General features: G+C 45.3%; 1 protein-coding gene across 1 annotated transcript; it reads left to right on the top strand.

Moving 5' to 3' along the window:
• Positions 1-267: 267 nt before the first annotated feature.
• On the top strand, positions 268-25470 carry ATP6V0A4 (ATPase H+ transporting V0 subunit a4; the record flags this gene model as incomplete). Its single annotated transcript, XM_082061986.1, has 20 exons — positions 268-384; positions 889-967; positions 1768-1862; positions 2857-2982; positions 3379-3473; positions 4473-4599; positions 5198-5280; positions 9500-9593; positions 11011-11223; positions 12222-12372; positions 13144-13283; positions 13593-13750; positions 14225-14318; positions 15998-16116; positions 17088-17304; positions 18929-19036; positions 20873-21007; positions 21954-22071; positions 24069-24240; positions 25342-25470. 20 exons carry the CDS (start codon positions 268-270, stop codon positions 25433-25435), a joined length of 2535 nt encoding a protein of 844 aa, XP_081918112.1. The 3' UTR covers positions 25436-25470.
• Between the last annotated feature and the right edge of the window lie 389 nt (positions 25471-25859).

The raw sequence follows: 25859 nt of genomic DNA, 5'->3' as shown, positions 1-25859 counted from the left end.
GCTCATCATCTGTCCTAGGGGACCAGTGGGTCTCCTTTTCCCTGTGTCACACACATACCTTAGCATCCATCATCATACTGGTGGGATAAAACCTTATATGGGTCTGAGGAGGCTTTTAGAAGGTGAGGAAACCCTTTTGAAGGACATGATGGGCAGTAGCTTCCAGCATCTTGACTCACTGATCCCAATGTTTCCACAGCGCTTGACACCTTCTGCCTCTGCCAGCAAGGCCCTCACGGACGCCTAGGTTGGAGGAGGGCAGGCAAAATGTCCTCGGTCTTCCGGAGCGAGGAGATGAGACTGATGCAGCTCTTCCTGCAAGTGGAGGCTGCCTACTGCTGCGTGGCTGAGCTTGGGGAGCTGGGTCTGGTCCAGTTCAGAGATGTGAGTAGGGCCCAGCCAGCACATTGAGCTGTGGGAGGTGTGCCCTGGGTTGTGCTTGTCCTTCCTGCAAAGTATGTGGGGAAGGTCCACCTGCAGGGTGGTCAAAAAGCCCGTAGAGAGAGTGAGACTTCCCCAAAGCTGATCTGAAAGCCAGTCACCATGCTGAGACCCAGCCTGCTCCTGAGTCCCTTTCCAGTGCTCTGCACACTCTATGCACAACCTTAGGACGATTCCCTCCAACCCCGAGAAAGTGGAGTCTCTCCATGAGAGTCCATCTATGACTGACTCCTGCTGCCACAGGAAAGCTGGGTGGAAATAAGCCTGGTAAGGCCACAATATCCTTGGTCCTAAGGAAACATATGGTATTGTCCTGCCTCTAGGAGTCTGTAAGATGCAGCAGTGTTGGCCATCTGCACCAAAGGCGTTCAGTCTCTGCTGATGTTAAAACTGAGCACAGCAGCATACAGCCTCCAGCCTCAGGCTTGTTTTCCCTCCTGTTTTTAGCTGAATGCGAATGTGAGCAGCTTCCAGAGAAAGTTTGTGAAAGAAGTGAGAAGGTGCGAATCCTTGGAGAGGATCCTGCGTAAGTAAATGCCTATCAAATGCAATCGGCTTCCTGCCAACTAGTGGCATGGGATTTATTTCTTTGTTAAGTGCTCTCACACTGTGGAGCAGAATTAGTGGCAAAATGGTGATGTTTTCATCTGAGCCCCTGGAAATGTTTTTGCATGTGTCAGCTAATGACTGCTTTGCCCCATATGGGCAATAAATTGCTGCTCCTGTTTTGAAAATGGTTAACTGAACTGAAAGGAGGAGAATTAGCTTATATGAAATCACAGGATAAATCTGGGGCTGGGCAGGAGGCTAATCCGGATAACCTGACTGTAACCCCCATGCACTAATGCTTGGCATACGCTTCCTGTGGCCAAAGACTTCAGCCTGGGGACAAAGCCTTAAAACCCAAGCAGCGGAGCCCGTGGCACCTTGTGTCCCATGGACGTGTGTCCTGTGAGCTCTGCACTCACCCCACCATGACACCAGTGCCCACCAGAGCCACTGTAACAGCACCTGCCATGGCTTGAGTGGAGAAGTGAAGCCTGAGCTTGCTGCATGCCTTGCTTGCTGCCTCAAGCAAGGAGGTGCCATCCTGGCTGCAGGCCGGAGGGCTGTCCAGGGCATGGGGGTGGGAGCGGCTACGACAAGTTTGGGAGAAACAGCACCCTCACGGAGAAAGGAGGGTGCTAAACACTCAGTTCTTGATGGCTGTTTATATGCACTGGGATGATGGCACTTGTATATCACTGCCCCTTGTCAGATGTCCTGACAGGGGATGATGCTTCAGGGATGACCCTGTATAAAGATGTCTGTGTCCTTTCCTTGCAGGTTTTCTGGAAAATGAGGTGGAAGGCAACGTTGAGATAGTCGAACTAGAAAAGTACCCAGAGACGCCCCTGCCTCGGGAAATGATTGATTTGGAGGTACAGAATTTGGAGCAGGACAAGGAGAGAGGGAAGGGGATGTCCACTGGGTACCATGCTCAATACAGCCCTCCGCAGCAAAGAAGGACCCAGTGACTGAGGCTGGCACAGCTCTCCCTGCCTGGAAGGTGCTCCCCAGGTTGCTGTGTCGGCAGTTAGGTTAAGGCTGGTCTTGTTGCATGTTCCTAAAGGAGCCCCGTCTTTTTAACATCCCCTGTGAAAGCTCTGATCCAACACATAGCTCCCACAAAACCCCCTTCTCGCCATCCTGTAGGTGAGAATAACAAGGTTTTTGGTGATTAAACAGGAGAGCTGATGTTAGAACTGACTACACTGCAGAAAAATCCCAGGGCTTTCTGTCCTGGTGGGAGTATGGTTGTGATACAGTAATGTTGTGGCCTGACACAAATATTTGTGCCTTGCTTTTGGAAATCAGATTTACAGACTGGGTCACTTTTAAATGCTGCACAGGTAGGTGACTAGAAAGGAAAATTGTGCTCTCCAAGGGCTTCAGATTCGTGTGCGAGGTGATTCCTTGGTGTGCTCCTGAGTCCACATCCTCACCTAATTTTTGGCTTATGGCTAATGAAACTAAGCTGACGGCCTTGTTGTAGGCTCCTTCTGTGGTCAATAGGCTGACAGCCAGTCCACCTGGGGCTTGAGATGTCCCATGAGGAACCACAGAAGTGCTAAGACAGGCTGAGGCACCCACACCAGGCACTCACTCACCTGCCTGGACTTAGGTCAGTTGAATTCAGTTTCTAATGCTAGAAGAGGGCAAAACACCCAGTAGGGACTGTGGCAATGGGAAAATGAGGTGTCAGCATTGATGTGTTAATGGACTCAGTGTTAATGAATGCACACATTGGATATTTCTTTATTTCCCCCTTGAAAAAAAAAAACAATCATCTATTTTTTTAAATTTGGTATCAGCTTGGTAAAGGGCCATTGATCTGCTTCAGAGTTTTCCTGGATATGCTTGGACCCTAAACAGGCAGTGCTGGAGAAACTTGGAGCTGAGCTGTTGGAAACCAATCATAACCAGCAAATGCTGAAGCAGAACTTCCTTGAACTGATGGAACTCAAACATCTTCTGAAGAAAACCCAGGACTTCTTTGAGGTGAGAGGCCTCTTTACTCTCCCAATAGAGATATGGAAGGTTCCTAAGAATACTGACATTTTCCTTCAGTATGTGTTGCTGTTATTGATTTTTAATCAAAACCCAGCAGTCTTTTACCACAAGTCAGTAAGATACGTTTGCAGAAGCACTTCAGTCTCTTTGGAGCCTGCATTGTTCCATGAGTCCATGGGACTCAAGAACCCGGTTCCCAGCTCTCTTTGAAAATGGGTTTTATGCTCTTCAGTAGACAAGATATGGTTTACCTTTTTTTCCCCCTCTTTCACCTAAATCTCTGTGGAAAGCTACCTTTGGGGGAAAAAAAAGGTCAGGAGAAAAATGTGAAAATAGTTTTCAAACTGGCAATGCTGAACAGTTTTTAAAATGAATGTTTTCCAGGCAGAAACAAATCTGCCAGATGATTTCTTCAGTGAAGACACCTCTGGACTGCTGGAGCTGAGAAGCACTCCTGCCCCTGCAGCTGCCAAGCTGGGGTGTGTATTGGTGACAGCCCTCAGTGTAGCCAGGCTTCCCATCTGCCCTGCCTCTCTGTAACACTACTACACTTCCTTCAGCTTCTTAGCAGAGGTTTTTTGCCAGCCTGTTCAGCGTAGTTGTTTAGTGAAGGTGAAAGCGCGACTGTCCTCTGAAGTTCTCATCAAAACTGTGGTCAGGTTATGGGTCAGTGGGGCAAATGGACTTTTACTTCCAGTCCACCAATTCCAGTGAGCTTTTAGTAGGTATTGACTGGAAATTGTTATCTTACGACATCTTTCTGGTGGTTTCTGGACTCAGGCAGCTGGCTACCAGCCGGCTCCTTAGGGATGGCTGTCTAAGCACAGCGAAATGCCATGGGATTTGCTTCCACTGGACTTTGTTTGCAATAGAAAGTGGCACTAAAGTTGAGAGTTAGGGGAACAGAAACACTGCTGAGCATAATGCTGATGGTAATTCAGCAGCCAGTATAGACTCAAATGGCTTTCCCTTGTGTTTACATCAGCTCTGGGTGGTTAAACTCACTGATGGTGTTCTCCCAGACTGGTGGTTTTAGCTGCTTATGGTGGTATTTCTAAAGTCCAGTTCAATTCTGGTATTAGCAAAGCATATGCCTGCAGAGGGCTTTCTTTGGTGGGTTTAGCAGCATGTTGTGGTGCCCTTCAAAGGTGCAATCTGGTGCTTCCTGGGGAAAGAAAAATAGGAGGGAGTAAAGATGAACCACCACTAAAAAACTGCTGCCTGCTTTTGTGTGACTTTAAGCATCTCTCTGTTCCTCCATTTCTAGCCAGAATTGTCTCTTCTCCTTTTCTTCTGTTGATCTGTGGAGGACTTACAGTGTTTTAAAGAAAGAACAACAGGATGAAGTCAGTAGATTGAAGCTTGAGCAAGGAGGTCTTCCCTATGAGTGCCTACAGCAGCAGCAGAGCCCTGTGTGTTACAGGTCCTAAAAGAGTTGGAATGGGCTTGTCATTTATTTATCTTTTAACTCTGCTCAGATTCACAGCAGGGGTAATAAAAAGGGAACGGATGTTACTCTTTGAGCGTTTGCTGTGGCGAGCCTGCAGGGGAAACATTTACTTGAGATACACTGAAATTGACACCCCCCTGGAGGACCCTGTGACAGTAAGTACACATGTGTTTTTGTTTCACCCTTCTCCTTGTGCATGTTTGTGACCTGCAGAAACCGAATTGGTGCCCTGGCTATGCTGCGTCAATGGCTGCTTCACCAAAGCTGGGTGTCTGAAGGCAGCCTGTAGAAGAAAGGTGGAGAAGTTTGAGGATGGGAGAAGGTTTTGGGACGTTGCTTTCCCCTTTTGCCTGTTATTGAGGTGGCTTCTTTTTCCTGCTTGGTCTAGGTGCATGTGAGCCCCAGCAGGGTGGCTGTGTTACAGGGACCACCGGGGAGGTGGGCTGTGGCTGTCCTCACCCTTGGCACGCCATGGAGTGTTGATTTCCCTTAGTGCCTCTGGGGTGAACCCTGTGCCCCAGCAGAACCTCTGTCCCTGACTTCTCTGCTCCATGTTGCTCTTTCCCCCATAAGCCAGTTCTGCTGCCTGCACCTGGTCCCTGAAGCAGCATCTAGGGAAAACATTGCTGCTGAAAAACTGGGACTGGGGGAAAAATACAATCCAGTGGAGACACTGATAAAAAAAACCCCTACATTTTCTGCACCTGATGCTTTGCTCTAAGTGTGTTAAATTCTGCTTGAACTGCATTGCAGAGAGAAGAGGTGAAGAAGAACATGTTCATTATCTTCTATCAAGGAGAGCAGCTGAAACAAAAAATCAAGAAGATTTGTGAAGGGTAAGGCAGGCTGCTGGGCAAACCAGCCATCTATAGAAATGTTTACCTGTCAGCCCAGGCTGGCTGAGTTTGGAGCTAGAGATCAGATCTCAAGCTCTCCAGCTGTCAGCTCTGCCATGGAGCTCCCTTCCGCTCCTCAGCTCTGCTGCTCCTAATAATAATGAAAGATGTCCATCACCTTGGCACTTGGAAATTGAGATCCTAAATTTTCCAAAGTGACTCAGAAATCTTGGGAGCTTCAGTTGCCATGTTTTTAACTTGGGACATTTTAAAGGGGATGTTTTTTTAAGAAGTATTCAGCATCCTTCCCCTGAAAATCAGGGGCCCTAAAGTAGGCACTGGGAATGTGGTAATACCCGACCTGCTCTCAAGACTTCCTCCATTTCTACATAAAAAAGTTGATGTTGTAGTTTATTCAAACCTTTCCCAAGGCCTTTGGGCAATATCTGTAATCAGAGACAGAGCCCAGAAGAGAAATGAAAGCTTCATGCAGCCTGACTTGTTTCCACCCTGCTAAGCATCTTGAAAAGATAATTCAGGTTGAATATTTTGTTACTCTTTCATAACGCTGATGACTGATGGGCTTTGTTGCAGTGTAAATCAGATTTGATGAGGGGATCTGTCTGCTGTCACTGAATCCATTTCAGGTACAACCCGGAGGCCAAGCGAGGCCAGCCAAGTGCCTGCAGGGTGCAGAAGGTCACAGGGAGGGGGTGAGCAATTGCTCCTACCTGACATGTGCACTCAGGGCAGGTCTTTCCTTACATCCTGCTTTTAATCAGAATAAAAGCAGGAAGACCATTCATCCAGCTGGGAGAAGTGACTTGGGTCCCATGAAGTGACAGACCCCTGGGGACTTGTCAGCAATTCCTGCATTAGAAATGGGGTCCTCCAAGATGCCTTCTAGAGGCAGTGGAGGGCAGTGCTCATCATGAGAGCAATTCAGCCCTGCTGAGGTGGGCATCTCTCTCTATGAAGCAGTCCGGAGAGCATGGACAGCTGGAGGGAAGAGTCCCAGCTCTCAGCCCCCGATTTCTGACCCTGAACCTCAGAGATGGAGGGAGTTTTGCCATCTGCGCAGGATCAGACTGCTGCTGCCAGAGGTCTCCAAGCTTTCAGTGAGCCTCTCTGGATTACGATTTCCTGCTTATTTCCAATTTTCTGCTTGTTTCCTCTTTCCTGCTTATTTCCCATTTCCTTTGCCTGTTCAGTAGCCTTTTCCTCTGCACTCATGAGCAGTTGCTGCTGGTGAATGCTTCCCATTGCATTTTCCCCTGTGTCGATGGCCTTGCAAGTTGCCAAGCCATACATTTTGAATTGGCTGGGCTTGCCCAGAGTGCTGCAGGCACTTCATTTTGGAGTTGTTTCTTTTTCCCCTGCAGCACTGTAAATTCCCTGCAGTCAAAAGCCCAGTATGTTTTTTGTGGGGTGGGAGTAAAAGAACAGGCAATGTGATGCCTGTCAGCATTTTCATTATTGAACCCAGAATCATCCAAACTAGAGGCACGACCTTCTGCAGTGGGGTGCAGCTTGGAGCATGGGGCCAGGCAGCACTGGAAGTGTGAGCAGGTGTGCCAGGATGTGCAATGAGCTAGTGGCATGGATGTGGTGGCAGGTTCATAGAAAAGAACTTAGACTGGTTTCTCTCAGCCTTTGTAACTGAAGTAAAACATACTTACCTAAGATAAATTTACAGGATGTCCTTCGCAGTGCTAGTGCACTGTTTTTTGTTTGTTGCCAGCTAATCAGGCTACATTAAAATCATCCTTTCTGTCTTTTCTTCCTCTTTCTCAAATCTTGGCCTGGTCCATCTTCAAGGCAGGGTTAACTATACCTAAAAGCAGATGGCAGTGTCATTCCAGCCCCAGCAGGACATTTCGGCTTAGCACTAAGTCATCATTCACGACAAGTAAATATCCTGCAAAAAATCATGTGACTGGTATAAGCCAGTCTCCTGCAAGGCAGGCTAAGATTTGTTTGCAGAGCAGTGTGCCTCGGGTTACGCTTGTAGTCCCAGCTTGACTCTAATTGGTAACATTAGTCTGCCAATTTCATGAGCATTAAGTCCGTGCACAAATTTATTAGTGAAAGGTGTAGAGGGAGCAGGAAGGAGGAAAATGTAAGAATTTTTCTTTTCCTCCTTTTCTTGTGGCTGCCTCAGTGCTAATGTGAATACTAAACTGGGTTTATCAATATAAGGATTCCCTGCTGAATTCTCCTGGAGCTTTCAGAGATGTCTGTGCCATGAGGGCAAAGCTGATACTCAGTATGCAAAATGGCTGTTAAAAGATCAAAGCAACACTGCTGCAATAACGTTATTGGAAACAGGGGAACTGTACAGCATGGAGGAATAAGCTTTCAAGTTTGATTAAAAATCCTTATTAAAGATGAACTAAGAGTTGTGAAGAATAAGAAGATGGAAATAATTAGGTAGGGTGAATAACCTTTGGAAATGAATATCAGGTGTTGAGCGAGGAGAGATTCAATTCTGGAAAGGGAAGTTTAGCTGAAGAGCACGTGCTGTCATTACACACAGCTCTGGGCTGATCGCTAGGAAACCACTCTGTGTTTTTTTCAATTTGCAACTGTCCTCACTTGTGTGTGTGCTGGAACTGATTTTGGAGAGCAGGTGGTGATATATTCTGTGCTCAGACAAAGCCAGGACATGATGCTTATCTGTATACAGAGCATGCATGTTTTTGTCTCCTCAACAGGGATAGGCCCCTATGACCCTGTTACATCTTCTTTTAATTCGTCTCACGTGCAGAAAGGCAGCTCTTCCGCAACCCTAACTCAGCATAACTCCATGGCAGGATGGTAGAATCTTGTTGCCTTAGGTGGGCAGAAAATCTCCATTCCATAAAGAGGAGTGATCTCTTTCTGCAGACCTATTGGGGCAATATTGGAGGATGACATTTACAATGCCCTTGAAGTGGCAGGGCTGGCACAAGCGCTAGACAGTACTGAACAAACCCAGTAGGAAAAAAATGGAGAGATCTCTGCTGATTTTAGTTGCTGCAGCACCTCAGCTCAGTCAAAGCTTGTAGGTGCAGAGCCTTGCAGCATTGCACCTTGTGACCTGCAAGGTCCCACTGGGAACTCCTTGTGCCTGCTCTTCATGCCTGAAGTATACTCTGAGACCTGTTTTGCAGGCAGGACAGGTAGCTTTGCACTTTTCAGTGAGACATGCAACTAATTTATTTCTAACGGGTGGTATTGGGTTCATATAGTGGCTTTACAACACTGCGGTGTGCTGTGCTAGTGTAAACAGCTTTAAACTAGTATGAACTGACAGCCGTGATGGAGAAGGTCATTGCGTGCTATAGACAAAGCATTGTACAACACCTGCATGGACATAAGACCTTCACTTACATATTAGAATCCCACATTAGTCCTTATTACACCACACTGAACAAACCAGTTGGACCTCACAAATACAGCCTTGGGGGTAAGTTTATAAAAGCATTTATACTGGCATGGCCACATCTAAGTGGACATAACAGATAACACTCTCAGGTGTTTCATCCTTCCCTCACTCCCAAGATGTCTAGCCGAACAGATGGACCAGAAGCCAGCAAGAGCTGGCTGTGTGGTCATCCTCCTTTTGTTTTATCCTGGAAATACACTCATGGGTGATTTTCGTGGGTTTTGGGGCTTTCCACCCCCCTCCCCTTACAGGGTTATTTACTTACACAGCCTGCAGCACCAAGGCTGTTTGCTGTGCAGCAGTAGCTTAGCCGATGCCCTCCCCCAGTGCCTGCGAGAGGGTAGTGCAGGGACAGGGACGTGGTATTTTTCCAGCCTCAGTGCAAGAGGGCCATCTGTTGGCTACCGTGCTATCGGTGATGCCTTTGCCAGGGTGGTGGTGAGTTGTGATTTTTTTTTGGTGACTCTTAGCAATTCGAGCGGCTTGTGGGCATAAGGGAGGTGCCTGCATATTAGTGCTGACCATTGTACAATGTGACATACCTTGTAGTGCTGTGGGTTTTTTTTAGCTAGAACGGGTGAAGGGATCCTTTTTCTCATTAAGAGATATTAATAAATGTGCCTTTGTGGACCTTTCTGGGAGACCAGGCACACTTTTGTAATATGTAACAAGTGTATACTACCGGGTAAAGAATAAAGGCTTGTTTCCCTGCCTTTCATCTGGGAAGAGTCCAGAGGAAGAAAAACTCAGTCAAATAAATGGTATTTCTCACTTTTCTCTTACTGAGACCAGATTTCGTACCACAGTCTATCCCTGTCCAGAGTCTGCCACTGAGCGCCGAGAAATGCTTGATGGAGTCAACACGAGGATCGAGGATTTAAACACAGTAAGTGCCAGTGGCTTTACTGAGACCTGAACCCTGCAAGTGGGACCTGCCCAGGTGTTTGTCCTGTCTGAAACCCTGTGGCCGTGGCCAGATCCCAAGCTTGAGACCTGGTTGTGCAGAGCTGGCTGGGGATGAAGCCACCAGCCCAGGAGTTGTCCCTCCACCAGTTGTGGAGGCCAGTGGCTGTGTTCTGCTCTGCTCATTTACACCCCACAGGAGCTGCTGAGGGACAGCCTTCCACGTGAGGGGCTCAAAAACTACTTGCTGCTGTTGGCTGTGCAGAGGTTGGAGGTTTAGACCTTATGATATGAGGGAACAGGGTGGGATCTAAGGTCATCAGCAGGCTGCAAGTATTGTAAGCAAATTGCACATTGTCCAAAATGGTTTCATCTAGCTCTTACAGCATGGTTTCCATTGGCAGTTTGCAAAGTTGTTCAATCACAAGTGTAGTTCAACTATACTAGGCTCAGAGAGGACTCTAAATATTCTTTGTATTTAAATTAGATTCACTTTACCAAGGAAATTGTGCTTGTCACACTAGCACTGGAAAGCCAAGACTGCTGTTATAGAAGAGCAAGTCTCTAACCTCTTTACCCCAGCATTTAACACATGGTTGAAATTTATGATTTCAATTGCTATGGGTGCTTGGTAGCTTGTATATCCATATGCTGTATGAGCACACCTTTTGGAGGGACTCCTGCCTGTCGCCTTTGTATTGTCATACATGACAGTCAGCATGTCCCAAGGAAGGAAGGAACAGATACCCTGTTTGCCTGAGGTGGCCCATCTTGCAGTTGACATCCTGCTGTCACCCCCTCTGTGGATGCCTGTGACTGCCAAGCCTGCATGCAAGTCTGCTCCCAAACTGCCTTTCAGTCCTGAGCATCGTGGGCAGCTAGGCTTCCTCAGCACTTGTAGGCCACACAGGTTATCTTCCCAACGTATCTCCATCTCTTATGTAGCAGCACTGTGATGACTACAGGATGCATGGAGGTCCCACCAGGGCCATGAGCTGTAGCTCCAGTAGGACAGGCACACTCATGGATGTGATGTACCCCAAGTTTGTGGCATGGAGATGCCTACAGGAGATGGCAGGTTTGGGGCACATGGTGAGATGTGACCAGTCTGTAGGCTACTGGGTAATGAGACAATCCCACAGCGGAGTCACTTCTGATGGTCTCCTCTACAGTTACAGTGGCTCAGGGCCATGCAGGCAGAGTCCTTAGTGAACAGCATCGTGTACCTGGTGTCACATGTTGCTGTGTCCAGACCTGCACACACTGCCCTCCAGGACTGCCCACACATTTATATGAATCGCTCCCTTTCTGCAACACTATTCCACCTGCCAAGTAACTGCTGAATAGACCATGCCACCTATCTCTTCCTATCTCTAGTGCTGCCTGTGCTGTGCTTACAGGTGATAACCCAAACTGAGTCCCACCGCCAGCGACTGCTGCATGAGGCAGCAGCGAGCTTGTGGTCCTGGAGGATCAAGGTGAAGAAAATGAAGGCCATCTACCACATGCTGAATTGCTGTAACATTGATGTCACCCAGCAATGCGTCATCGCAGAGATCTGGTTCCCAGTGGCTGATACTGGCCGGATTAAAAAAGCTCTCCATCAGGGAATGGTAAGAACAAACATTTTGAGTCCTTGAAGCTCTCACCCAAACTGAATTGTTTATGTGTTGAGCATATGTTCAGATTTCTGTCTGTTACCATAATGCTGCGCTCCCTTTTCTATTTTAATTAAAGTTGAGGTTGTCACATGATCACTTGGCCTCGAGGAGTTTAAGGTCAGCATTAAATCTTAGCAGGTTTGTGATCGACCCACAGGAGTCAGCAGTGCTGGCAGCTTTTCCTGAACAAATCAATAGCACAGTGTCATGGTTTAACCCCAGCTGGCAACTGAGCACCACACAGCTACTCACTCACTCTCTTCTGGTGGGTTAGGGGAGAAAATCAGAAAGGAAAAAGTGAGAAAACTCATGAGTTGAGATAAAGACAGTTTAATAGGTAAAGCAAAAGCCACAAACACAAGCAAAACAAAACAAGGAATTAATTCACCACTTCCCATGGGCTGGCAGGTGTTCAGCCATCTCCAGGAAAGCTGGGCTCCATCACACCTAATGGTGACTTGGGAAGAATGCCATCATGTCAGCCATCTTCCCCTTTCTTCTTCCTCCAGCTTTTACACTGGGTATGATCCCATACAGTATGGAATAACCCTTTGGTCAGGTTGGGTCAGCTATCCTGGTTGTGTCTCCTTGCAACCTTTTGTGCACTCTGATCCTACTCATCGGTGGGGCAGTATGAGGAGCCAAAAAATCCTTGACTGCATAGCAACAGCTAAAACATCAGTGTATTGTCAACATTACTCTCATACTAACTCCAAACCACAGCACTCTGTCAGCTACTATAAAGAAAATTAACCCTATCTCACTGAAAAGTAGGACACACAGAAGATGGAAAAATCTGGATATTAGAAAAAGGCTTGAGATACAAAACTCTTGAGCCCAGCTTTCAAGTTGCTGCCTGTGTATGTGTGGACACAGACCATGGTGCTTTGGGACTGATTCTTCTCTGCTATCCACCCTGATTGTGTCAGTCCTTGTCACTGGGTTTGCAGGAGCGCAGTGGCTCTTCTATGACCCCTATCCTGACTGCTGTACACACCAAGATGGCACCACCCACCTTCAACAGGACCAACAAGTTCACGGCTGGATTTCAGAACATCGTGGATGCATACGGTGTGGGCAACTACAGAGAGATGAACCCAGGTGAGAAACACTCAACTACCTGCACCTGGCTTGCTAGAGCCAAAGTAAAGCCTTTGAGCTCCATCACTATCCTAAAATATGTGCTCATTGCTGATTTAGAAATCTGAATCATATTTTCTTCTGGTAAAATTGATATTGTTTGATAGATAGGCATGGCTTTTCTCAGGCAAAGAATTCAGCTGTTGGTCTTCAATGATTAATTGTGACAGGAATAATGAACTACGCAAACACGGGATGGGAACAAATGGTGAGGTGGCAGCTCTGAGGAAAGACCTAAGCTCATAAGGCAAATATAAGTTGAGTTTATAGTGCTGAGGCAAAAAAAAGGCCTGAACTACCTGAGAAAAGTGTGAAACAATGGTAGCAAATCTCAAAGAGACCACTGAGAAATGAACAGAAACCTAAAAATGGGGGCCCATGGGAAAGGATTGCATGAACTCAGATTGTTGAGGCTGAGAAACATGATAACAAACTTCAAGCACATTTTTCTGTTGCAAAACAGAATGCAATTGTCTACACATGCTGTTCATTATGGTGAGACATGAAATGAAGGCTAAAATTGCAAGAAAGATGCAGGTCGTACAATTAGAAAATATTTCTGGTGATAAAGCCAGTTCTGCACTATATCTGACTCTCAGGTGAGTAGGGGAGGGATTGTGGAGGCCTTTAAGGGTAGCAGCTGTGAAGAATGGTCTGATGGGGTGGACTGCTGCTCTGCTGACACCTTTTTGTTTAGGAAGAACTCAGCTTCTTGTCCTTTCCTTCCTGCAGCTCCATACACTATCATTACATTCCCCTTCTTGTTTGCGGTGATGTTTGGGGATTGTGGCCACGGCGCCATCATGCTGGGCTTTGCCCTCTGGATGGTCATTAACGAGAAAAACCTTCTGGCCCAGAAAAGCGCTAATGAGGTGAGTACCAGGGAGCTGGTGCACCCCATGAGCATAGGAAAAGGCTCATCATCCCCATTGGATAAAAGGGGCATCCAGCCTCCCAAAGGCTGAGTGCAGTTGCTTCGAAGATGCTCATGAGGCAGAGATTTGGCAAGTAATTCTGCCTGCTCCTACACAGAGACATCTGTGGGCCCAAGGGACCTGGAGTTTCCTATGAATAATGGTATATACATAGATTGATACAATCATGTCTCCTGTTGGCTGATGCCCACCATTTGGTGGGACTGCAGGTACGTTGATCACTGACACTGGCTTCTCTCCCTGCAGATCTGGAACACCTTTTTCAGCGGGCGCTACCTGATCCTGCTCATGGGCATATTCTCCATGTACACTGGCTTCATCTACAATGACTGCTTCTCCAAATCATTCAACATCTTTGGCTCTTCATGGCGTATCAACCCCATGTTTAAAAATAGCACTTGGAAGTAAGTAGCTAAATGTAGGAAAGAACTGAAAACACACTGAATGGAGCATGTAGGCTTTGAAAGAAAGGCACAGCAACTGCCTGTGTGGGGAATGGAAGAACTCCCTGCTGTGGATGCAGTCATGAATGAATCAGAGGTTTTGTCTGACACACACAGACAAACTCACTATTGAAATGGAAATGCAGAGTCCCCAGGAACACGCCTATTTGTTCAGGATCTGATGTGCATAAAAATCTGCAGGTGTCTGGGACTGATGCATAGAGAATTATTCAGTGCCATTGTGTAGGACCCATTTATACACACACGTGCCCACACACACACACACACACACACACACAGAGGATAACAGTTCACAGAAAGACTGGAGCTGGTGACAGATATCATGGGGTAGCCCTCAGCACGTGTCACGTAAATATACTGTAAGTTTATGCCATGAGATTAAGCTGCTAAGGTCAATTCCTTTTTCTCTTTTAGTAATGACGTACTTCATGACAATACGGTGCTGCAGTTGGATCCGGCAGTCCCCGGAGTCTACTCTGGAAATCCATATCCATTTGGAATAGATCCGGTAATTAAATTAAATTGCTCTAAGATAATTTGTATTTCAGTCCTGTTTCTGTCTATCAGGTACACCAGGAGTTCCCTGCTCTCTCTCCTGAAGCCGTGCTATCTTCTTGCTCTTTGCCTGTTCTTTAGATAGTAGTTGTGATGCTTTTCTTTAGCAATCACAGATATACATTGCTGACAGTTTTGCACAGGCAGCAGCAAAATGGTAAGCAGGAAGGAACTGATTTCACTGGAGAGTGGTCTTGTGGTGCAGCCTCTGCTCTGTCACCAGGCTGCTGGACTCAAGTTTCCTTACTTACATTTTCTTCTGTGTCCTATTTCCCTTTTCTTGTCGTTGTTCTCTCTTTATCACGTATTGAAATGCAGTTGGTAACATCAAACTTTCCTATTTCAGTCTTCATATCAGCCAAATAACCTTTGTTCTGCTGGATGCACTGTAATTTCAGTTTCTCACACAAATAAAAAGTGGCTTCCCCTGGTTTGCAGAGAGGTTGACCTCGTAGGAAGTTTTTCACAAACCAGCCTCTAATGCTCTGCCCAGGACATAGGCAGTGCAGCTCAAGAAGTCACGACAGAGGAAGATTAATTTTCTGTACATTGCCCCAAACTATCCTAAATTTAGACTAACCCAGGCTAGCCTCTCTTCCACCCTGGCTGCTGCTTGCTCCAGGGTCTGGGGCCCCTGGCTGGGAGGGAGGAATTAGCTGAACCAGTGCTGGCAGGGAAGGGGTGGGCTGGAAAGCACCAGCCCCCTTGTGACTCTCTCTGTGGAAATTATCTATGTCAGCTGCCCAGAAGGGTGGAAGGCTCTTTGCATTTTGCAAGTCCTGGCAGGATGGCTGAGGTATATCTTGGAAGAAAAAGTCCCCTTGAACCGAGAAGGCTAGGCAAGCTCTTCCATAGCCATAGAAGAGGCAAAGAATCTTGAACAAAGTCACATAAGCTAATGTTTTGCCTTCCAAATAATCTCATTTTCCCTTCTTTCTGTGCAGATACTATACTTAATATCTGAAAAATGTATCTACTTACCATCTTTGGGGTCAGAAGACTTTGGGATCTAGGAAGTTTTAGATGAAAAGAGAAGGAACCCTGGAGCTCTGTAGCATAAAAAGGGCAGGACTGAGAAGAAGTATATGGTTACTGTCTTAACACAACCGAAAAGCTACTGCAGAGAGGCAGGAGATGATCTGATCTCCATGACCAAAGAGCTGGAGTGAGCTGGATTTTTGTTCAAACAAAAAGTTTTAATATGCTCTGCCCTTGGTACTTCTCTGATGAAGGTGGAACAAATTTCTGTGTCGGCACAAGGGATTTTCCCATGTCTTTCCACCTGTGCTAAAGGAGATGACTCAGCCTGGGGGCAAGGAATGACACTGCAAATGTCTAGGTTTTGCTGCCATCCTTTGCATCAGTTCTGGAGGACTGAAGAAAAGTCAGTGCATCATTTTAAGTTCCTGTTGTTTCCTCTGTTAAATGAGAGCAATACTTTATACCTTATAGATGAGAAGCTTGGCAGAGTGAAAAGTATTATAAGGAACATCTATATTTCTGTTACTTGTTATGTTCTTACTAGAACCAGTAGAAGTAATTTGATGGCATCAAAGCAACAACTTCCACAAATCTGTTATTGAGCACACGCATGAAAACCTTCTTCTTCTGTCTCTGCTTCTTTCCTCAAAGATCTGGAACATTGCATCAAACAAGCTGACTTTCCTGAACTCCTACAAAATGAAGATGTCAGTTGTCATAGGGATTGTGCACATGATTTTTGGGGTGATACTCAGTCTCTTCAACCACATGTAAGTATGTTTTGCCAAGCCCATTGCTGCAGCACACAAGTCCTCATCTCTAGTGTCCTTCATTCAGAAAAATCCTCGTATCTTGGACCGATTACGTGAACTTCGCCTTTTCTCCAAGGCGAGTAGAAATGCCTGGTTCACACCACTGACTGGTGTGAACCACTGACTGGTTCACACCACTGTTGGTACAGAGTGCTGAGTCTGAATACCAGATTGATACCCATTGCATTGCAGATATTCTCTTGGATAAGCCTTCTTTTTCTTTTTCTCTCTTATGTTCTTGATTCTGCAGAAATGCTGAAGTACACTAAATTAAAAATATATAGCACCTCCCACTATTGATAACTTTTGTCTTGAAAGACAAACTCTTCTGCACTAATCCAAAGCACACAGAAATCTTGCACAGTTTCTGTGTGTGTATTTCACCTGATTAGTGGGCCTTTGGTCAGGATCTGTGGGTGTGCGTCTCTATAACTCTCCCTCTGTATTTTGCAACACAAAATCAGAAATGGTGTTAGAGTGGAGAGGCTGAAACTACTGCCTTGAGAGACTCTTCAAATCTGGAAGGAGTGTAGTGACAGTACAGAAAGTGTTTGCAGATGACAGAGAGGAGAACTGCCCCTACAGAACTGATTCTGACCTTCCTTAGCATGTAATGCATAACTTTGTAAATCAGCCATTTCTGAAAATTGGCTTTTATTTCAATGTAGTAATTTTTTGAGGTGCTGAGATACTGGTGGCTCACGTACAAAAACCTGAAGAGAGTCGGGATGACAAAACTTTTGTATTTACATAATGGCTTTCATTGCTAAAGACTGCAATTACAGAATTCTTTCTTGGCTAGTGATATTTGTATATTTCTCATATTATTTTGCAAACTCCAAGTAGTGTACAGTACTACCATACTTGGGTCCAACTTTAAGTTAATACCTAGTGTATTAATTGTAGTTGCTTTTCCTGTTTCTTTCCAGATACTTCAAGAAATACATAAACATTGTCCTTCAGTTCATTCCAGAGATGATTTTTATTATCTCTCTTTTTGGTTACCTGGTCTTCATGATTATTTTCAAATGGTGTCATTTTGATGTCTACTCATCCCAGAGTGCACCAAGCATCCTCATCCACTTCATCAACATGTTTCTGTTCAATTACAGTGACACTTCAAATGCTCCATTATATCTGCACCAGGTATGGATCAAGCAGCTTAAATCCACTGTAGCTGGTTTTGGATTCACAGTGGGTGTTGTGGATGGTGGGCATAAATATGGGAAACAGGCTCAGAAACTCAATCACAAGTGCCAGTCACATAAGAGAAGTTTATTCTTCTGGCATTTGTGGTGGCAGGTAGGACAGAGAAGCTGTCAATCAGTGATGCAGAGGAAACATCATCCTTAGCATCATCTTTACAAGAATGATAATGCAATTTAAGATACATTTGGGGAAAAAAAAGGAAGAAGGGTGATTAGAGATGCAAAGCCGGGTATTGCAGATGTGCTATCCTGAAGTCTTGGCATGATGCTAGCATGCTAGAGACAAAGCATGCCTCTCCTTTCCTTGGTAGTTTCTTCTTTGGCTAAAAGAAGCTTCTTCAGCTAAAAACCAGAAGTAGCTAGAGGATCTTCTGGCAGCTTTTTGTCTGAAATATCTCCTTTGGGGAGTTGACTTAAAAACAAAACATTTAAAAAAAAAAAAGAAGCTAAAAAAAAAAAGGCTAAAAAATTTCCCCTAAGAGAAAACATCTTTTAAAGTCATGTCTATCTATTTGCTCAGAACATGGATTATGTTTTTCTTGCTTGATTTTACATCAGCAGCATCAATGAACAATCTGCAAGCAAATACTGCCTCCAGCCACATGTTTGTGTCTACAATCTATACAGTCGCACTTCAATGTGAGCTCGGTTTTAGGGCGGCTGGTGGTTCAGAGTTAGTAGAGAGCCTCAAGCAGTTCCAAGTAACTGCGTTAAGGCTGCAGGGGAGTTTTGGAAAACACAGTTTTCCCAGCCTTCAAAAACTCACTAGATTCACGTTTTGCTTTATAACATCCCAAAGCCTTTCCAAGATGGTAATTTTTTTCTCATATTTCTGTCACCTTACCCAACCAGCAACTGTCTGTGCCACCCATCTGGGTAGTCTGAATGCAAAGATTGTATGAGACCAACCATAAGGTGATCAGAGATCTGTGTCAGTTTTAGAAAAATGCAAAAGTTGTACCTTGGTGTTTTGTTTGTTTGTTTTTCTTAAAGCACAGTTACATTAGGACAGCAAGAGGGGCGGCAGACTGCAACAAGAACACCTTATATTGTGTTATCAGACCTAAACGATGGGGATTCAGTTCCCTTCTGGAATTGCAAATGTAGAGCAATTCCTGGATTCCCTGCTTTCCAGGGGAAGACATGAATGACTTGGCTCTTACTGTAGCATTTCTACCTTGACTCAAGCCAGGCAGACTGACTGGCTCACCCAGCAGTTAGGACATTCACTTGGAACAATGGAGATACAGGTTCAAGACAGTAACATTGGGTTTTGGCAAATTAGCCCTTTCCAACATGAAAGCCTTTCATCTCAGAGTCTCCAACCATCCCTAGCTGGCAGTGCTTTCTGGAGCCTTAAGCAGCATACATTTATTTTCATGTCCTTACAAGCAGAGGAGACTCAACCAGTACAGAGAGTATATCTGTTGTACAAAACAACCAAACAACCAAACCCAAAACAAAACAAACACCACCACACACAAGTATAGAATCAGGTTTCTAACTGTAAGTGTAGTTGGCTAAAGGAAGTAACTTTTTGGTCTTCTTGTTTTGTCTTTTAGAAAGAAGTGCAGAGTTTCTTGGTCATATTTGCTCTGATTGCTGTTCCCTGGATGCTCCTAATTAAACCTTTCATCCTCCGAGCCAACCACCAGAAAGCACAGCGCATGGTAAGGGATGTGGATCAGGCAAGAACTGTTCAGTACAGCAGAGGCAAAGCTGAGGAGACAGATGCCAAAAACTGTTTGCAGAGATCTAGATCTGCTTTTCTCTGATTTCAGAGTTTCTCCAGTGATTTCAAACTGTACTTTATCACACATGCAAAGAGAGCATGTGTATGGACATTTGGCTGAGCCATCTCAACAGGAAGCAGGAGCTTTGCTCACAAGGCCATACCCTATTTGTTGAGAGAGGAGTTAGGCTGACACTGATCTCTTTCAAGTGTTGTATCCAAAACCAGAGAAGGTTTAGAAAGACTGAAGTGTTGGTAAAGCCAAAACAGGGCAAAGGACTCAGTTCCTGGCCCACAACCACCACTAACCACTGTTTGTCTGCTCTGTAGGAATGAGGCACCCGTGATGCTCCTCCCTTGGAGAGATCAACACTGCTTGTAGGAGAGGCTTGATTTAAAAGCTGTTGCATGCTTTCTTCCCTAAGTGATTGCCTTCATATTAATGGAGCCTGCCTTCCCATGGGCTCTGTGGTTTGCCCAGCTCTCTAGCGTGTAACTGCGGCAGCTGCAATTTCCCAGTTGTTCATTAATTCTCTCCTTTATTACACTAACACGACTTTACTTGTCTGTCAGGATTTACTTCTCTTTATAGTTGGAGTTAGTGCCTGGAGTACCTTTTATAGAGCACAGATGTTTCCATTTGAAGAAAGAGATGCTGGTTGTGTTGCATGACCTTTTCCAACCCAGTCACTTCTGACCTATAACTGAAAGCCAGATCCCTGGGAGACCTTTGCAGCTCTGCCTCTGTGCTGTAATTTCTTATTTTGTCATTCTTCTGGGATTTGGATGAAAACTTGACACAGCTGACTCCATCTCCTGCTTTTATGCTAGTAACATCTGACAGCTTTTCCCCACCTCCTATTATGCCCCTGTATTTCTGTTCCTAATTTTCATATGTTAGCTGTCTGATCACATCTTACATTTACCCAGATTTATATGTTTGCAACAAAGTCTGCTCTCTATGCTGACATTCAGGTAAAGCAAAGACAAAGTGAGTGTGACAATGATTACTGCTGCAATAGGAAACAATATGTTATCATGAGACCTTGCCCATGAAACCTGCTGGAAGCTATAAAGAGTGACAGGACAAAACTTGGCAAAAGCTGTGAGGTCCGTATTCGGTTATGCCATATAATAGGCATATAATATACAACTGTTCTTATGCTGTGCTGTCATTTCTGGAGTGAGGCTCATATCAGGTTGTTCAGGCCTCTAGAAAAGCTCCGTAAAGAATAATTACAGAGAGAAGATGGGTTATTATGAGGTTTTTGTCAATTTGGAATGAATCAAGAGATCTGAATTGTATTTCTGTCTGTATCCCAGGAACTGTGTGACCCTCATTAAGTCACCTGATCCTTTCAGGCTCCATTTCCCTTTCACTAGGTGCTAATTCCTCTGATTTGCACCCATCTAATTTTGCTCATCAGCTTTAATGTGCCTCAGTTTTCTCATTTCTCAAAAGTGATCGATCTTGTCATGGTGGGTATAAAGAGGGCATTGTGAGACTAGAAACTAGCTCTAAAGTAGTTGGAATGAGTGGGAAATGCTCTAGTATGGAAAATATTTAAGTATTATTAGCCATTTGGCAGGACTACTCAGTTTCTGTGGTTCGTGGTGATTGACTATTGTTGAAATTGTCCTCATGCTCATTATATGGTCCTTCATATGTTACCCATCATGAGGCAGTTGATGCAGTTCTGTGCTATGGTCAGATTCATTTTGGTGTCAACCTGTAGCATGACATAAAAGACATGTTACGCTTTGTTCCTGAAAGGTTCAGTCTCAAGCTGTCTCAGGAAACCCTGGAGGTGAAAATGAGGTAGATGTCCCAGAGATCAATCACTCCAAGAAAGCTTCCCAGGGAGACAACAGTGGTAACCATGGAGGACATGGGGATGATGATGAAGAGGTAAGAAGATGTGGGCAGAAAATTATTCAGACAGACACAATAGTAGAAGACACAAAGTCAAGGAGAAGGCTTTTGCAGAGTTGCCAGCCCTTCTTTTTAACAAGATACCAAGACATAGTCTTGCAATAGTTTGTTTTTCCAAGCAGAGTAAGCTTTGAATTTTCACATAATTCCTCTAAATTTTTCCTTTAGTTTTACCTTGTGATGGCAGGCGTTCTTACAAACATCAGGCTTTCACAAACGTCAAGCTTTTTTTTTCCCCGGGGGGTTGTTTCACTTCCACATTACACCTGGAGAAGGTCAAGCCTTCCCCAAGAGTCAGTGAGGTTTCCTTTCTTTAAATTGCAAAGGAGCATTGAAAAGTTGGCAACCTGTAGTGTTGGCTAGGGAGAAAAGTCTTCTTTTGGCAGGTATTGTCAAGGCCTTCTACAGTATGCAGCAACACAATTAAAGTGATCAAAGTGTTTGTAGCAGTTGGGAGTACCAACAATATTGAGTGAGGATATGGCTGACTGTTCCTGGACACAGGGAATCTTCAGAATCTTACAAGATATGCTTATTCAGTGATATCTCCCAAAATGCATAAGCCAATAGGGAGATAGTCTGAAAAACTCTCATTTATATAAGAATTTCTGCCTCTACAAGAAATCACAAAGACAGGTAGCAACTGGATTTCCATCTTTTTTCAGATTTGAAATCATAAGGCTGGAATAAGAGGTGGTTCATTAACATTTTATTTTCATGGGAATTGTAGAGAACTGGGAAAATCATAGAGAACTGACAATTTTCAAAGCAGTCCTTTTATCTGGGAACTGTCTGTGTGCTGCTCAGGACATACCAAGGAAAAGGGAGGACTATGAAAAACCTTTGGTGGTGTGTTGCCTTGTTAACCAGAAAACTCTGAACCAAGAACTAACAAAATGTGTTCGGTTTCATGTTGTTTCAGTTCAATTTTGGAGATATATTTGTCCACCAGGCCATCCATACCATTGAATACTGCCTTGGATGCATCTCCAACACAGCGTCCTACTTGCGCCTCTGGGCACTGAGCTTAGCCCATGCACGTGAGTGATTTACCACCAGTTTTTTACCTCACCAGCAGCTCCGTGCCCGTCACGTCCTCTGCTGGTGTTTGGTTATTGTTTGAATTTCTCCATGAAATCAAAATTGCCCTTGTGGATGTTTGTGTCTTGCAATGTTTTGCTTCAGGTCAGATCAGTCCAAGCATTTTGCAGTGTCTACCTCAGTTTCCAGCGGTGACCCCTGGCAGCTGTCTAGCAGGCAGCTCCTGGCTGCATTTACTGGCTGGGGCCCCTTTCCCACCCCTCTGGAATAGTCCTTATGGGGTGTAGTATGATGGGAGGTGCAGCCCAGATGGGTAGTCCAGTTCATAGAGGTAAAGGCAGCATAGGAATCATAGCTTCATTTCTACAGAGGCACTTGCTATCACCTTAGGGTGTGCAGGTGAATGTCAAAATGACTTGAAACAGTTATTTTTATTTGGTTCAGCAAAGGAGAAAAAAGTTTGTGTTCAAGAACTCCTGGAATTTGTCATTTTCACTGGGATTTTTCCCAGCAACATTTAGTGGAACCTCACATTCCATGAGAAAAGTACAGCATTTCAATGTCTTTTGTCTTGATTTAAGATAAAAACAAATGTTCAAATACTAGAAATTGCCTCAGGCTGATGTTTCAGATTTTCAATGACTCTAATTTTTCTGAAATGTTTTTTATTAATATTGCTGTACTGCCTCTGGCTAGGAGTTGTGCCTGACCTAAAGAACTGGGCTCACAAAATAGGAAAACAAAAGGCAGGCCACGCCATGGATTGACAGGGGTGAACTGTACTTCTTGGCACAGAAATGAGCCTAGTAGGTGTTGAGTGGAAGCTGATGCTCATCAGCTTTACATGGAGGACAGGTATCTAAATAAAATAAACCAACTAAAAAGCTTAGCTAAGGGCCATCTTGTGTATTCTGTCAGAATTCTGCCTGGAAAAAACACTGTATTCCTTTGCAGCCTTACAAACTGGAATTGACAGGAGTGTTTTTCCTCAGGGCAGTAGTTACAAGGGATCTCTTACATCTGTTGTCACCTAAAGTAACAGGTCATTAGATCTGAATATGGTTCAAAGACCAATGCCTGGCTGAACTGGTGGCTGGAGCATCTGGATGGAGAAGAGCTGAGCTAAGTCCTTGATTTTCCTGTATCACAAGAGGAAAATTGCTCAGTCCTGAATCTCTCCTGTAGGACTGGGGTAGTAAGTTAGGAATATGTTATTGTTATAGATGGAGATATACCAGTGCTGTGAACATTGATATACACCTGTGCAGGGAAAAAAAACTTTCACAGCATGCAAGCAACCTGAACACTAATACAGCCTGCCTTGGGCAGGACCAACCAATTGTTCTTTTTTTCTTTTTTCCACCACAGCTTCTCTGTGACACCCTAAGAGTAGCAGTTTAGAGAATTACAAATATATGTAATTTATTAATAATATATAAATTTATATAGAAATTATCATTTATTTAATTATAACTTACTAATGGGAATTACATATCTCCTGTGGGTCTTAACATCAAACAGCAGAGCTTGTAACCTAATTTACACATGTATTGACTATGTGAATTGATCGTGTTCACTGGGATTTAGCAGCAGGCAGTCCTAGAAGGCTCCACATACTGCCTATCTCCCATGTTAAAGAGGTGCAAATTAAACTGGTAACTGCATCATGCCAGGGTAACAGCAGTCTTGGTGGTGTGCTTGCATGGACTTGGGGTACAAAGCCAAGGCAAAACAGCACCATCAGCTTCTGACACTGTGAAGAGGAGCCATGGAAAACAATCTGCATCCACTTTCCTTCCCCAGTCATCAAGAAGGGACAGAGCGGCCATACGTGATTACTGTCATATACGTTTTACTATCACGTACCTGATTACTGTCATGTACATTTTTTCCTAGGTCAACTTATCTAACTGGGAAAAATGGGTGAGCTGCCAGACTGTGCTCTGTCTGTACGCAGCTGTTGCTCAGCACTGTTTTCCTTTTATTTCCTTTGCAGAACTGTCAGAGGTGCTCTGGAGCATGGTGATGCACAACGGGTTAAACAACAGCAGCTGGGCAGGCCTCATCATCATCTTCATCATCTTCGCAGCCTTTGCAGTGCTGACAGTAGCCATCCTGCTTGTCATGGAGGGGCTCTCAGCCTTTCTGCACGCCTTGCGTCTGCACTGGTAGGTGGTGTGTCTTTAGGAGCTTTTCCCAAAGAGGTCTTTGGGGAGGGGTCAGGCTGTGGAAACAGATGACAACCGCCAGCTTACATTAGACATATTGTGCTAGTACCTATGTGTTAGGACATCAGTCTCCCTAGGCAAATGAAGTGAGGGAGACTCCTCCAAAGGGAGGTCAAAGCTCCCTGCTCCATCTCTGAGCTGCTCCATGGAGCAACCTGCCTGTCCTCCTGAGCCTGTAGGGCCTGTGAGCACGTGTGGCAAATGGCAACCTGCAGCTCTGCCCTGGTAAACATGCAGAGCTGCCAAGGCCACCTTGACCTGCATGGTGAGGCCTAAAGGCATAGCCACACCACTGGTGGTGTATCCCACACAGGGTTACCATCAAACAAGCCATCTGGGGACTACCTCCTGCAGCAACCGTTCAGCGAGGCCTCCGAAAACCTGCTGAAAACCTGGGTGAGCCCTTGTGCCATTGGCCCAGGTTGAGCTCCAGGTTGTTTTGGCTTTGTGGCAAACCAGTTTTAAGTTAGCTCGTGTCTGCCTTAACTAGGCATCAGTCCAGGCAAGGACAGCAGTGCGGATGCACCATCAGGCTAATATGTAAAGCAAGACCAAGGTAACAAATCACCCCTCACCACCACCATAACTTGGCATCCTGCCTGAGCACTCAAGCTGTGGCATTTTCCACGATGTAACATCCCACCACAAATCACAAATGCTGCCCAGGCAAACTGGGGCGCAGTTGTTTGTCGTCGTGCAGGGAGAAGGAGGCGTCCATCTCCCACCAGAGTGTGCAACCAGCAGGCAGTTATTCCAGCTCTCAAAGCTGCTAGAAGCAGTTTGGCGGGTAGGCAAGGTCCTGCCGACCGTCCTCACAAGGAGCATTTCCAGGCTGACTGATGGAAAGTCAAAGCAGAATGCATGCTGGGTCGCTCCCTGGGCTGAGACATCACCACTGGCTCCAGAAGGAGCCTGTGTTCCTGGCTTAGAGGCCACTGCCTCGTGTCTGCCCTTTTCCTGTGGGTGCCATGTTTCAGCCTCTCAGCTGGCCATAGGTCCTGCTCGTTGGCAACACCAATGCCCTTCTCTTCTCCTTCCCAGGGTGGAGTTCCAGAACAAGTTCTACGTGGGAGCTGGGTACAAATTTTCTCCGTTCTCCTTCAAGCGCATCATCGATGGCACTGCAGACGAGTGAAGCTGGTGCATCGCTACTTTGCTTCTGAGACTGGGCTCTATTTCCTTGTGATTGGTCACCCACAGAGTGAAATGTATGGGATGAAACAGAATGGGATGTGGCCCTTGAAAGGAGAGAAGCTGTAGTTGAAAATGTCCTAGCTGTGTTCACATATACTGCTCTGTGAGTTGAGAGCTACACTGACCAGGCTGGCTGGACCCCTGGTTGAGTGTCTCTTCTGATGTCTTTGCCAAGCGCCTGGTCCTCAGCATCTGATCAGGTCAGCTGCTTACAGCTTGGCTGAAAGTGGAGACACACCTTTTTGAATTAAATTTGTTGTTAATAATCTACTCGCATATGTTTTGCTCCACTTACTGCCTTGCCTTTGTGGCATATTCCTTTCCAAGGAAAATATGTTTCGTCTGTTGTTTCAAGCTGTGATTGG

This window comes from Streptopelia decaocto, assembly GCF_964273445.1.
Source record: "Streptopelia decaocto genome assembly, chromosome: 1".
Lineage (NCBI taxonomy): Eukaryota > Metazoa > Chordata > Aves > Columbiformes > Columbidae > Streptopelia > Streptopelia decaocto.
The sequence above is the reverse complement of the archived record's forward strand: the minus strand, read 5'-3'. Positions and strand labels throughout refer to the sequence as shown.